General features: G+C 62.5%; 1 protein-coding gene across 2 annotated transcripts in view; it reads right to left on the bottom strand.

Annotated features, from left to right (window-relative positions):
* Nucleotides 1-797: 797 nt before the first annotated feature.
* The window catches only part of SUSD4 (sushi domain containing 4), a 77,442-nt gene continuing 65,888 nt past the window's right edge, over nt 798-12,351 (bottom strand). For both annotated transcript variants that reach the window (XM_073899829.1, XM_025877996.2), the window contains 4 exons: nt 6,095-6,286; nt 4,864-5,008; nt 2,353-2,729; nt 798-1,619 (listed from right to left, as the gene is read on the bottom strand). In XM_073899829.1, coding sequence (XP_073755930.1) covers nt 1,591-1,619; nt 2,353-2,729; nt 4,864-5,008; nt 6,095-6,286 — 743 coding nt within the window. In that variant the 3' untranslated portion in view covers nt 798-1,590. The remainder of the gene's footprint in view (nt 1,620-2,352; nt 2,730-4,863; nt 5,009-6,094; nt 6,287-12,351) is intronic.

Consider the following 12,351-nt stretch of genomic DNA (forward strand, 5'->3'; position numbering starts at 1 on the left):
GCTCACGGGGGAGGGGCGGCTCCTTAGTTTGGGAGGAGAACACTTCTAGGAAGGAGGTGGGGCCAGGAACGCCCACTTCCCACCTGCCCACTTCCAGGAAGACCTGCCGTGCACTCAGGGGCCGGGAGGGAGGCCGGCGCAGGCCTGGTCCTGGGGCAACTGCCTAGAGGCGGCAGCCTACGGCAGACCCCAGACCCCCCTGCCGCCTATGCCCTCTGCCTCCTGATGGACTGGGTGGCATTTAAGCACAAACACTCGTGAAAACCAGCTCCTTGTGTGTGGCTTGTGAGGCAAAGTTGTGCCAAAGTTCTCGTGACTAAACACTGCTCCTCACGCGCCCCTTGCTCTCGGGCCCGGGCCAGCTCGGTGGGCACCTCGCAGACACCGCCGTCAGCCCCCGGTCACAGGGGTCACCGCCCCTCCTCTGCCCACCCAACTCCACTATTAAAGCCACGCTTCAAACTGCCATGTTGTTTTTAATTTTTAAAATTAAAAAACAGGATTTGACCAAGCTCTCAGCTCCCGCGCTCCATCAATGTAGCAATTTTATGGATCAGAGTTTTGTTTATATTTGCCTAAAGCCCAGAGGAGGAAAGAAATCAAATCCACAGATCAGCATGTATCTGAGGAGACATTTTAGGACTTGGGGAACGTTTTTGTCAATCATTTTCTTAGGAAGAGCACTTGGTGGGCCCGGGGATGCCCTCGCGGCAGGAGCGGCCAGAGGGGAGAGCCGGAGAGCCGTCTGGCCAGCAGGCCGGCCTGTGCGCTCGGCAGATGAAACAGAAAGAAAAAAGTCCAGCCTCATAGTTTATTCAGAGGAAGAGCACGTTGACAGAAACAATTTCTGTTTTGGAAAATAAACATATGGCTGCATTCTGGGAGCGGGGGCAACATCGTAACGGGTGATGAGAGGGGACTCGCAACTCTTGAGACACATGGTCAAGGGACACCTTAAAACGCCAAACAGAACGTTACCTTGTAACTGTCCGCCAGGAGACATGTCTGAGCACATCCGACCATCCGCAAAGTCATGAGACACGAGACTTACCCAGAGCACGATCTGCGCACCAGCCCGTGAGACAGAAAACCACGGTGTTTGTCCAAAGGATGGCTCAGAGCTCATCAACTGCACTTGTGGACGAACTTCCAGGAAGCAGAGTCTGTCTGTGTCCTTCCTTTCCTCTCTCTCAAATCGAGTACCATGTCCGGATCAAGGACATGCGGCGGCCGCATCGCGTGGAGCCAACGCGGGGCAAATCGGTGGGGGACATGCTTGCAGAGGTGGCAGGCAGTGCCCGCAGCACAAGCCGTGGGGTGGGGGGCTCAGCGGGACGTGTGTGGAGCTGCCCTGCTCTGCAGCAGCGACGCACCGGACCCCTTCATCGGGACCGCCCAGGCCCCCTCGTCCCTGCTCCCCACGAGTGCCCGCCACAGCGTCGAGCCCGGGATGGATGATGCGAGTCATGGTCCCCATGTAGGTAAGCTAGAAACCCCCCACGCCCCCACGCCCGGTCCCTCTGGGGCTTCCCTCTGAGGTGCACGGTTCCCGTCCCCGCAGGGGCAGGATAATCTTCGTGGCTTTGCTGGTCACGGATCTTCTTCCATTAGCGGGATCTCTGTGAAAGGGGAGACAGTTACTAGTTTGCCGCAAGGCCCAGCGGTTAAAAGCTCTATTAAAATGTCTGTAATTCCCGGTGTCAGAAGAAACTGTTAAGTTCCACATATCCGTTAATAATCACAGAAACCACTCCTCCGTATGCCCTCTTTGCTGAAGAACCTTCCACCAGCTCATGAAAAATAAAACGTTAAGACTTTAACCCCGTGCCTTTAGGAGTCAAGCCAGACGAAAGATGGGATTCAGGGACAGGGAGGCAAGCGGGCACGTGGGAAGGAGACTGGGCTCTGGGCAGCTGTGGCCACCACTGGGACTGGCGCTCCTGTGTGCACGGGGCACTGTGAGCCTCCCCGGGGAGACACCCTGGTCTCTCTACCGTGAGCTGCGATCGCCAGGCATGCATGCCTGTTACTTCATGCCTGCTAGGAGCGCCCTGCGTGCACATGGCTTCTCCAGGGCCGCCCTATACCGTGTGCACCCGTTGCCTGATCATGTGCACGGTGACCCTGTCTCTGAGCCCCGTCTAAAGCAGGGACGGGGAAGGAACCATCCTGGTTCCCATGGATGTTACAAAACCAAGCACAGGCCTCTGCAGCCGGCGTGTGCCTCCTGAAGTCTCAGCTACGGGCTCATCGAGGGGGACCTGACGGCCTCGTTCGAGGCCTCACACTCAGGGAGAGCGACAAGCGGTGGTTCAGGCTGCAGAAGAGGCCAGGCGTGGGGCAAACACTCACCGTCTGCGATGTCGATGCCCGGGCTGGTGGATGCCGCCTCTCCCGCCATGCCGGCCCCCGTGTCAGCGCTGTCGGGGCGTGTGCCCCCCGGGCACATGGAGGGCGAATACAGACTCTGGAGCAGCTCAGAAGAGCCTGAGCTGCCATCACAGGGTTCTGAGTCCCCCGGGCCTGTGTCCGTGTCCCCTGAGCCGGGGTATGCTGGGGGGCTCTGGTCGTCCACGGGCAAGGGACAGCCCTGGCCCACAGAGGCCAGGTACCCGGGGCCTGATGCCCTCACGCCTCCGCTCACAGCCTCGTCGTAGGATGGAAGCATGACAGGCACGCCGTCCACCACCACAAAGTCCGGGTCACTGCAGGAGCTCCGCGGAGGCCCCCTGTGCAAAGGAAAGCAGCGCCCACAGATCAGACAGCAGGTCCCTGTGGACCGAGGCCACCAGTGACCCTGTGTCCCTGATGGCTGAGGAGCCTGCGTGGAGCTCCTGCGGGAGGACCAGCCTCCTTCCTGGGCTTCCTGTGGCCCATGGCACTCCACCCGCAGTGTCCTCCTCTGTCTTGGGCCCCCGCGCCCCCCTCGGGCTTCCTCCTCCCCGTCTCTGGCCTCTGTCCACCGGGCCCCTGCAGGGCCCCTCGCGGAGCCTGCTGGGAATGGAAGACAACGCAGACCGACCTGAACCCAGGACCCCACGTGCCACCAGGGAAGGGGGACCCTCCTGCTGCTTACGCCACTTTGTTCACGGAGTTTTAGTCAAGGTAGAAAACAGGAAGAAAGGAAAGCTCCAAGCCGTCTCTCACCACCTGACCCGTTATGTGGCCCCCGCTCCACCCCCCAGCCCAGCAGCCGCCTGAACCTGAGCCACGGGGGCCACCGGGAGGGGCCGTGGTCTGTGTGCGGGGGTCCCCGACGCGGCGCCGGCTGCTGGCCTCGCCCCTGCATGCCCCGTCACCCCGTAGGCCCTGTCTGACCACCTCTCTGCTCCTGGCCCCCACGGGGCCCCAGTGGCCGCGAGCGGAGAGAAGACAGCCCAGCCAGCGGGCAGACCCTCATGGTGGCGGCAGGGCTCCAAAGCCCAAGGAAATGCCATGTCGGGACGCGGTGTTGGGGGAGGGCAGCACCCAGCCCGAGTCTGCAGATGTTTGGGGCACATTCGAGAGAGCGAGGAGCAAGGCCCACTCCCCGGGAGGCAGGGCGGGCATGAAGGGCGAGCTCGCCGCGAACCTTCAAGAGGCTGCTCGCTTTCGTTCGGGTGCCCTGGACAAGCCAGCCCCCTTCCTCCTGGGCCTCGCCCTGTCCACGGCACCCCCCACAGCGCTCAGCCCCCATGTGTGCTCATCAAGTAGTTCTCCAGCGTCCACACCCATGCAGCCCGAGGAAGAGTCTATCCTGGGCTTGCCCCAAACAACGCGGTCTTCTATCTGGACAGCTGAGCAGCTTTTCCAAGCACCCCCATGTGCCATAAACCACGACGTGTGGGCGAGCCCCCCTGTGTGACCCCTGGGCCTTCTTCAGACACTGTAATTGCTCACTATGGAACACAGGCCCTGATTACTAAGCTGTGCTGTTGAGGACAGAGACCGCAGGACAGAAGCTTCCGCCATCTCGGCAGAGGCTTGGCTGTGGCACTTCGCAGGCTGGGCCGGTAGACGGGCAGGTGCCGTCCCTCCCTCCTCACCCGGCCGGGACTGTGAGGGACTCAGGATTTTCCAGAAGCCTCCTCCTCCACCATCAGCACCCCCTTTGTGAGGGGGCACGCACAGCTCTGGGGGTGGCGCTGTCCCCATGGGCAGACAAATGCCTTTTCTGGAAGCATAAGACCCCTGAGGGGAGGCCAGCACAGGGGCCCGAGAACGCTCAAGACTCCGTGAAGCAAGGTGGCTGAAGGCGGCTGGTGTTGGGGAGGCTGGCCAGCGCCCTGTCCTCCGCCTCGGATGGCCGCACCCTCGTCGCCCAGCTCTCCCAGCAACACCTCCTCCTGGGAACGTGGCCGGCCAGCAGCCGCGGTGATGGCTCTGTTGTTGCTGAGGAGCTGGCCTGCTTCCGGACAAGCTCCTCTTCCGTGATGACGGAGGGGAGGACGGAGGCATCGGCCTGAGCCTCTCTGCGCACGGGCAGGGGAGGGCGAGCGGGTCCTGTCCCCTACCCCACGCCTTCTCCAGAACCCTGTCTCCTTCTGGAGATTTCCAGGCATGCCGTTCTTGAACCTCTGTTGCATCACACACCTTTGCCGCATCTAATTCCGTGAATTTCTTACCCTCCCTGTGGGCCGTGGGCCACGTGCGCGTGATGGGAAAGGGGTCCTGGGGGTCCTGCGTGGCAGCAACCCTGACTCTGCACGCCCCTTCTCCATGCCCCACAGCACTCGGGGCTCACGTGGAGGTGGAGGAGAGGGCGGGGAGCCCTGTCCAGCCCGCGCTCTGACCGCAGACACCCCACCGCGCCCCACAGGAGCCTGACCCTTGACCCTCTGCTCTCACCACCCACCTTCATAGGTGCTGGACCCCGGCACTCACCTGGGGGGAAAGTGGGCCTTGAACTTGGTCTGGAACATCCTGGCCAGGATGACGAGCACCAGAACCAGCAACACGCTGGTTGCCGTGAACGCCACGATCTTCCACGTGGTCAGGAGGGTCTCGTGGCTACTGGGCCACGTTTGCTCTGCCGGGAAGAGAGCAGAGTGGTGCATGAGGCTTTCAGACTGGGACGGCCCTGTGTCCGTTTGTGGGTGATCTGGGAAACAGCACGCTTATCACGTGCATCTGGGGGCTCCCCGCATCTGGACCCCACCCCCTGCACTCTGCCTGCAGCATGGCCCCTGCAAGGCACCCACAGGGGCCACTCCCCACCGGGCTGAGAGCCCGGTGCCCAGCTGGGAGCACTCCTGCTGGAGGCCCGAATAGGGGTCCGTCTCCCCGGGAAAGCTGTGTTTGCAGTGCACCTGGGCCAGGGGGCGGCAGGGGGGGGGGAGGGGGTCCTGGGCTTGTGGGCTGAGCAGAGAGAGGGACAGAGGAGTAGAGGGGCGAGCCTCCCCACTACCTCTGGCTGTCAGCACACCTGCAGGAGGGGCAGCCGACAGTGAGCCTTCTGGAGCAGTTCTTATCCCTGGGGCCCAGGCCACCCTGTCTGCCCCCCGCTGTCCTCCCTTGCTGCTGCCGCCTCCACAGGCATCCTGCTCTGGCTCCCGTTGCCATTCATCGGCCTCCAGAGGCCCCGTGTCACCAGGTGCTGCCCCCGGGTCACCAGGTGCTCCCCCCACATATGGGGGTCAGGGGCTACGTGTTCAGTGATCGTCAGTGCTCTGGCAGGAAAGGCCGGGGTGAGTGGGAAACGGTGGGTGGCTGGGTGCTGGTGCCCTGGTCTGTGCCCCGTGCTCACCACCCGGGCTCCTTAGGTCAGCGGTAAGGCTGGTCTGCTAGTCACTTGTTATGAACTGAGAGGCACCAACATTTCCAAGTGGACTGGGCCTTCCTACACGTGAGGGCAGGTGTTCTGCATAATGACACCCTCTGGGTTCTGACACGTGTCCTCACACACAAGAGAACGGCTCGGTTTGGGCCACACGCGTGGGCGGAGGTCCCTGCCTGTGGGAGGGAAAGGATGGGGGCAGACAGAGCGGCCCCTCCTGCCCCAGGGATGGGGACTCACAAAGATGAGTCTCTGCGCCGCGTCCCTGACCCTCGCGTGGTGGGGGGGACACGGCCGGCGGCCACTGTGTGTGGCATGGCCCGGGCCATGAGCGCTCACCTGACTTGATGCAGTAGACTTGGTAGGAGGGAAACCACTCCCCGTACTGGCAGGTGATGTACTTGTAATCACTGGTGAGGCTGTAGCCGGGGTCGCAGTAAAACTCCACCACGGTCCCATGGTTGTAGCGCTCGCAAGGCCACGGGTGGCAGACGAAATCGCCGTGACTCACGGTTGGAGGCAGCGGGCACACTGAGGCGGCGGGGAGAAGAGCTCCGTCAGCACTGCGTGCCAGCCGTCGGGCCCATCAGGACACAGGTCCGGCGGGAAGGGGCATCTGCACGTGCACCACCAGACCCGCGACCTGTTTCCGCGGGGTCACCCAGGAACCCGCTAAACATGCCAAGCCCCCGCGGCCGCCGCCCAGCACTGTTGACCACCTGGTGAAGCAGAGGTTGGTCTCACGCGGTAGAGAGCATGCCCGTTTCACGAACAGCGTTAAGCAACTGTGTTAATGGTGCGCGCCGTTCTCTGCCCGACCACAAGGTCGGTAACATTAGGGTGTTCATGGATGAAGCCCTTACTACGGGGCCTGCCGGCCCCAGCCTGTTTGTGTGCTAGGGCAGCCATCTGGGGCTGTCCACACCCCTGGGTGTCCCCATCCTGATCCCCATGTGCCTTGCGGGGGCTCGACCCAATCCTGCCGGCTGCGTGTGGACCCCGGATGGGCTGCTGATGGGGGAGCAGGCATCGCGCGGAAGGAGCCTAGATCCGGGGCTCGGTTTGGCCCCCGTGCATGTGTGACCTCCCACAGGTCACGTAGCCTCTCCCAGTCTGATGTTCTTCCCTGTACGATGGAAGCCTATTCTACCCTCCACGATTTATGGTTTTTCTGACTCTTCTATTCTTCGATTTTAGGGGAAGGAAAACGTTTTCAGTTTCTCCTCAGGACTCAGAACGGCCAATCTGCTTCAACGTCCCCGGGAGACAACACATAGCCCGCTTCACGTCCACACCTGCGGAAGCCCCCACGCGCAGGCCACGTGTGCAGGAGGCCCTGGGGCCCGCTAGCAGATAGGCCCCCGCGCACAGAGCCGTCCGGAGGTGTGGGGGTGAGAGGCCCCTACAGACCCTCTTCCAATCCCGCAGAGAACAGGCAGTAAGATCCTGTGAACTCTTTGCCGAGATGGGGAAGCAGAGCTCATGTCCCCCGTCTGAGCTCTGGCTCAACGCCAGGCCAGCCGAGCGACCCCCAACAAGCTGCTTCTCACCGGTGAACCTCAGTGTCCTCGGCCAATGAAACGGGAGAGTCTGGGGGCTGTTCTGACGTCATGGAAGTGGGCAGCCAGGGACAGCCAGGCCCCAGGAGCCAGAGGGACACCTGCGCAGGGACCACTTATGTGCTGGTGGAGAGTGGCGGCAGCACGCAGCGGCCCTGCTGCTGGGTCCCCAGTGGAAGCTGGAACCGGGCAGGTGTGTCCTGCAGGGGCCGGAGCCCAGGGAGACTCCAATACCACCCAGGATGCCCCAGGGCCCGACTTCCCTGCCTGCCCAGCCTGCAGGCTCCATCTAGACTGGAGGGGGGGGGCGGGGGTAGCCAGCTGATCAGGGACCTGGGAGAGGCGGCCTGCCGGGCAGTGCAGGTCGCAGCTGGGGCCTGAGGTCGCAGGCCCAGCGTGCCCCATGAATGTGGCGTCAGGTGCAAGCAGGCAGGGTCAGGAACAGAGCCCCGACTTCAAGGCTGAGGGGTAGCCGCCGCCTTCCCAGAGCTGCCCAAGGAGTCCCATCCCCAGTGCATGGCCAGCTCCACACACTGGGGCTCTGGTCAGAGGCACCACCTCCAGGATGCTTGAAGCGTCCCTGGTGGGTGAGCGAGGTGGCCGGTGAGGAGGAGGGAGAGGGTGAGGCACCAGCCAGTCTGGGGATGCCGGCAGAGGTGTGGCAGGTAGGGAGCTGGTGGGGCTCTGGGAAGCGCCTTCCCGGCTGAACGATGCCCTGAGCCCCAGAGGGAGAGGCCCGGTGGGGAGCGTCCACATCTGCGGTGAGGCCAGCCTGGCTGTGACCTCTGCCCAGGTCCCCCCTCCACAGCCCAGAGCCCCAGTAGCGCCGCGCCCGGGGGAGGCCCTTTCTGTGGTCAGGGGCACATGGGGCTGTGGGACTCTCTCCCAGCAGGCACTCTGAGCAAGTCCTAGAGCCACGAGGATCCAAAACTACCAGAACGTTTCCAAGGCCCAGGGAGCCGTGGTCTCAGTGGCACTCCCCAGCCCTGGCCTCAAAGACAAAGGACCGCCCCCATCACTGCATTAACCCCAAGGCACAGGGTCCCACAATGTGCTACAGAATGACGGGGCTGGACTGAGGAGCCATCCAGCAGGGAAACCGAGGCAGTGGGGCGCAAAGGGGCACGGGCTGTGGACATCCCCAGATTTACGTGCAAATCGCCGCTCTGAGCTGATGAGCTCCAGCGTGCTGGGCGGCGCGTTTGAGTTCTCGGGTTTTAGCTTCGCCATCCACGTAATGAGGGAACGATTCCTAACTCCTCGGGTGCCTGTGAGGATTGGGAGCAGCCCAGCTGGGCACCGCCAGGCCCTGATGCAGCCAGGACCCCCCCCACCCCACGCATGCAGTATGAACATACACACTGGGGTTATGTACACACGGTACACACACACGCTGGGACCGAATACGCGCACACGTGAGGCACATACGCACTGACGGTATCCGCATACACCATGCATGGCGATGTGTACGTACACCGTGAGCCCACATACCACATGTGAGCATGATCGCAGGTACGCACGCACACCGCTGGCTTGGCTTCTCTCTGGAACCCTGACGCCACAGCTCCCCCACCTGAGTCTCCGACCCCACCCTGACCCTACAGGTTAGAGTCCTGCAAACGGAGGTCGAGGTCAGAAACGACCTGGGCCTCACTGGAGACTCAGCTCTTGACTCCCAGGTTACACCCAGAGCCCCAGGCCCGGAAGCCCCTCCCCCAGGGCGGTCAGAGAGCCGGAGACGCCGCCCGCCGGTCAGCAAGGCCCTAGATGGCTTCACGGCGCCGTGGCAGAGCGCAGGCGGGAGGCGCAGACGATGTGGGGTGCCTGGGTGAGAGCGGTTCAGGGACGGTCCGTCTGCAGGCGGCTTGCTGCCACCACGTCCCGCGGGCCCACAGGCCAACGCCGGCACTCCGACCGTGTGCTTCTAGTCCAGGACATGGGGAACCAGACGTAGCAATCTGACTTTCAAGGTGACCTTGGTGCAACATCAAAGACTGTTTTCATTTCTACCTATTGAAATACAATTTTAATACTGTTGTATCTAATCGTCTAAAGCGGGGCTCGTATTAGGTCTTCGACTTTATTTTTTCTATAATCCATTTTTATCCAATGTTACACGGTTATCAGTCTATAACATGTTAGAAAACAGAAGCCAAACTGCTGGTTCTCTCAGTGTGGGCAGATGAGAGGCTTGGGCACAAGGAACGCACGATGCCCACAGAGCGGCAAGGAGCTGGTCACGGCCTGTGCACAGGGCCAGGCACACGGAGGGCCAGTGGGAGACAGGGAGAGTGGCAGGGACGGTGGCCCCGGGTCCAGAGAGGGGGTGGAGGGGCTGCCGGGCAGGAAGCCCAGGGTCCAGCCTGTGTGTGCTGGACACTGGGGGAGCAGGGACGGACACCGCTCAGGAACGGCCAGCGCTAACATGAGACAGTCCGCCGGGAGCAGGGATGGCAGCGGTGAGGCCGTCGTGTGGCTCAGGCCAGAGCCAGGAGAGGAAGGAGGTGGCCTGGCCCAGGACAGAGGCAGTGACCATGAGGAGCACAGGAGGGGACAGACTTCAGCCTGTTCCCCCAACAGGACTGGTGAGGGTTGGAGTCTGGAGTCGAGGGTGTCTCCCAGATTTCTGACATTGGTGCCTGACAGATGGTGGAGCTCCTCGCCAGGACGGGTTGTCCTGATGGGTTTGCTCATCGGTAGGAAGTATGGCACCGAGGTCTGGCTTTGCATGGGCTCGTCTGAGCTAAGGGAGATCTCCACCTGGGATGGGGCAACCGTGGAGAGCGTCTGCAGCTCGCCTGGAACTCAGGGCTCAGAAGCACAGAGATAAAACCACAGGGTGGGGCGAACTCCCCTGGTGGGGGGGTCCCAGTCCAAACGCTGGAATCGGCCGAGAGCACAAGAGTGGCCGAGCTGAGGGCCGTGTCACCGGAGCCAAGGGTGGAGAGCGTTTTGGGGAGCAGGGTGGCTCCTAACAAGTGAGAAAGCTGGGAGAAGAGCGACACCTGACTTGGCCACACGGAGTCCCCGGGACCTCAGCAGAGGGACGCCATTTAGGAATGAGCTGAGGAGGAGACGGGTGGGTGCAGACAGTGGTCAGAGGTCTGCTGAGCCCATGGAGATGCCCCTGACACCAGGGCTCTGAGCACAAGGACTAGATGGGGGCAGGGCGGGTGGAAGGAAGCCCCCGAGGGGGCAGACTGGCGCTCATGGGGGGACACGGGGTGGGGAGGCAACAGAGCTGTGGGCAGGCTGGTGGCCACAGGTGAGTCCCTACAGAGGACTGAGGGAGGCCACCTGCTGGGGAGACCTGGCCTGACCATCTGGTCACTTGCCTCAGGCCTCAGCCGCTGACCTCTCTCCAGCCAACAGGAGAACGAGTTCATAGAGTCTGTGCCTTGCGAACACACAATGTACCGTGGGGGCAGAAGTGTGTGGGGCACCACCCCCGGTCGCCGCTGTTTCGGGAACCCCCTGAGCCGCGAGCCCAGGTGTGCTGACCAGTGCTTCAGGGCTCGTCCTGTGGGAGGGAAGGGCCACCCCTCAGTCTTCGCACCCAGACCGCCTGCCTGTGGCGCTGGTGCTGGGGGGCTGCTCGCCACCCCACGGGGCTCAGAGCCACCTCACGGTCATGCTAGCTGACGTGACAAATGCTACATCCAGGCTGAGCCACGAAACGCGCGGAGCCTCAGGCTGACCACAGCAGAGACGACCCCAGGGATCCCGGGAGCCACACCCTGAAGACAGCTGAGCCCAAGGGACTGGCCGGCCCACGTACACGAACACCAGTGCGTGAAGATCCACTTCTATTCTGGTGGAGCCACGGAACGTCTCGGGGGACACGCTCACATCCATGGCCTACCACGTTCTCCCCGGGGTAGAACAGCGCCGTGTGCCCACCCAGCTGCTCCTGCCGCCCCCATCCATTCACACTGCACCTGAACCATGTCTCAGTGACGCATGTCAATGGGTCCTCAACCTGGCTGCACGTGGTGTCACCGGAAAGTGCGGTCTGGCCGGTCCGGGCTGGGTCCTGGGCTCGGCCAGGTCCTCAGGGCCCCGGGTGGGTCTAACAGGTGGCCCGATTTGAGGGCGCAGGCTCCGCGGCTGCATCAGACACTAAGACAATCCCCCCACCTCGCGGCTGGCTCACGGCAGTGTGAGAATGACGTGGCCGTGGTATCCACGCTGGGTCTGCAGCTTCCCCCAGACCCATGCTTTCCGACTGCAGTCCATGGACCTGACTGGCAGCTTGCGGCTCAGCTGGGAGCCTGTAGAAACACCGCAGCTCAGCACCATCCGGCAGGAGTCCCAGGCGAGTCGGACAGTCTTTTCTGGGGGGGAAAGCTCTGTGGCGACCTTGCTCTCTCTACGCCAGGCTGGGGAGCGTGGCGATGCGGCGGGAAGTCGGCAGCTCCAAGGGGCCAGTGCCAATCATTCCGAGGCACTGAGCATGTTGTCTGAGCGGCCCCCAGGAGCCGGCAGCGCAGCCCTGCTTGTGACCCACACAGCATCACCACACCTCTGTGGTCACTGGGCTGGTGGGCTTCCAGTAATGAAAACTGCCATGGCACCGGCTGCCCCTGCCGCTCTGCATTTGGGTAATGATTCCGGGAAGCCGGACGGAGCCCCTCCAGGCCCAAGTCCCAGGTGCTTCCAAGGTGATGCCGGGAACTTTGCTTTTCGCTCAGGGAAAGTCAGTGAACATCACGCAGCACATTATAGTTTCCACTCTGGTTTTGTTGTAACAACACGGAAGGCCAGTACACATGTCCACCAAAGGAAGGAAATGGCGACAAGGCTGGGGTTCTGCTTCACTCTGGGCTGCAGGGAGCCTGGCATTTGCCTGCCCAGAGCCGTGCTGATGGATCGGCTAAGATCAATACCGCACAGCAGCCCTGAGGGGGGCTCCCATCTGCTCCGCACTGTGGAGCTGCCACGTCGAGGTTCTCCGAACAACACAGCACCCAGGAGAGGTAAGGACACCAGGTGCATGCGGCTGCTTGGCCTTGGCCGTGGGGAACGCTGGCGGTAGCT

The sequence above is a fragment of the Callorhinus ursinus genome, unplaced genomic scaffold (assembly GCF_003265705.2).
Source record: "Callorhinus ursinus isolate GAN/ISIS: 27379988/994484 unplaced genomic scaffold, GSC_fseal_2.0 scaffold13, whole genome shotgun sequence".
In the NCBI taxonomy this organism is placed as follows: Eukaryota; Metazoa; Chordata; class Mammalia; order Carnivora; family Otariidae; genus Callorhinus; species Callorhinus ursinus.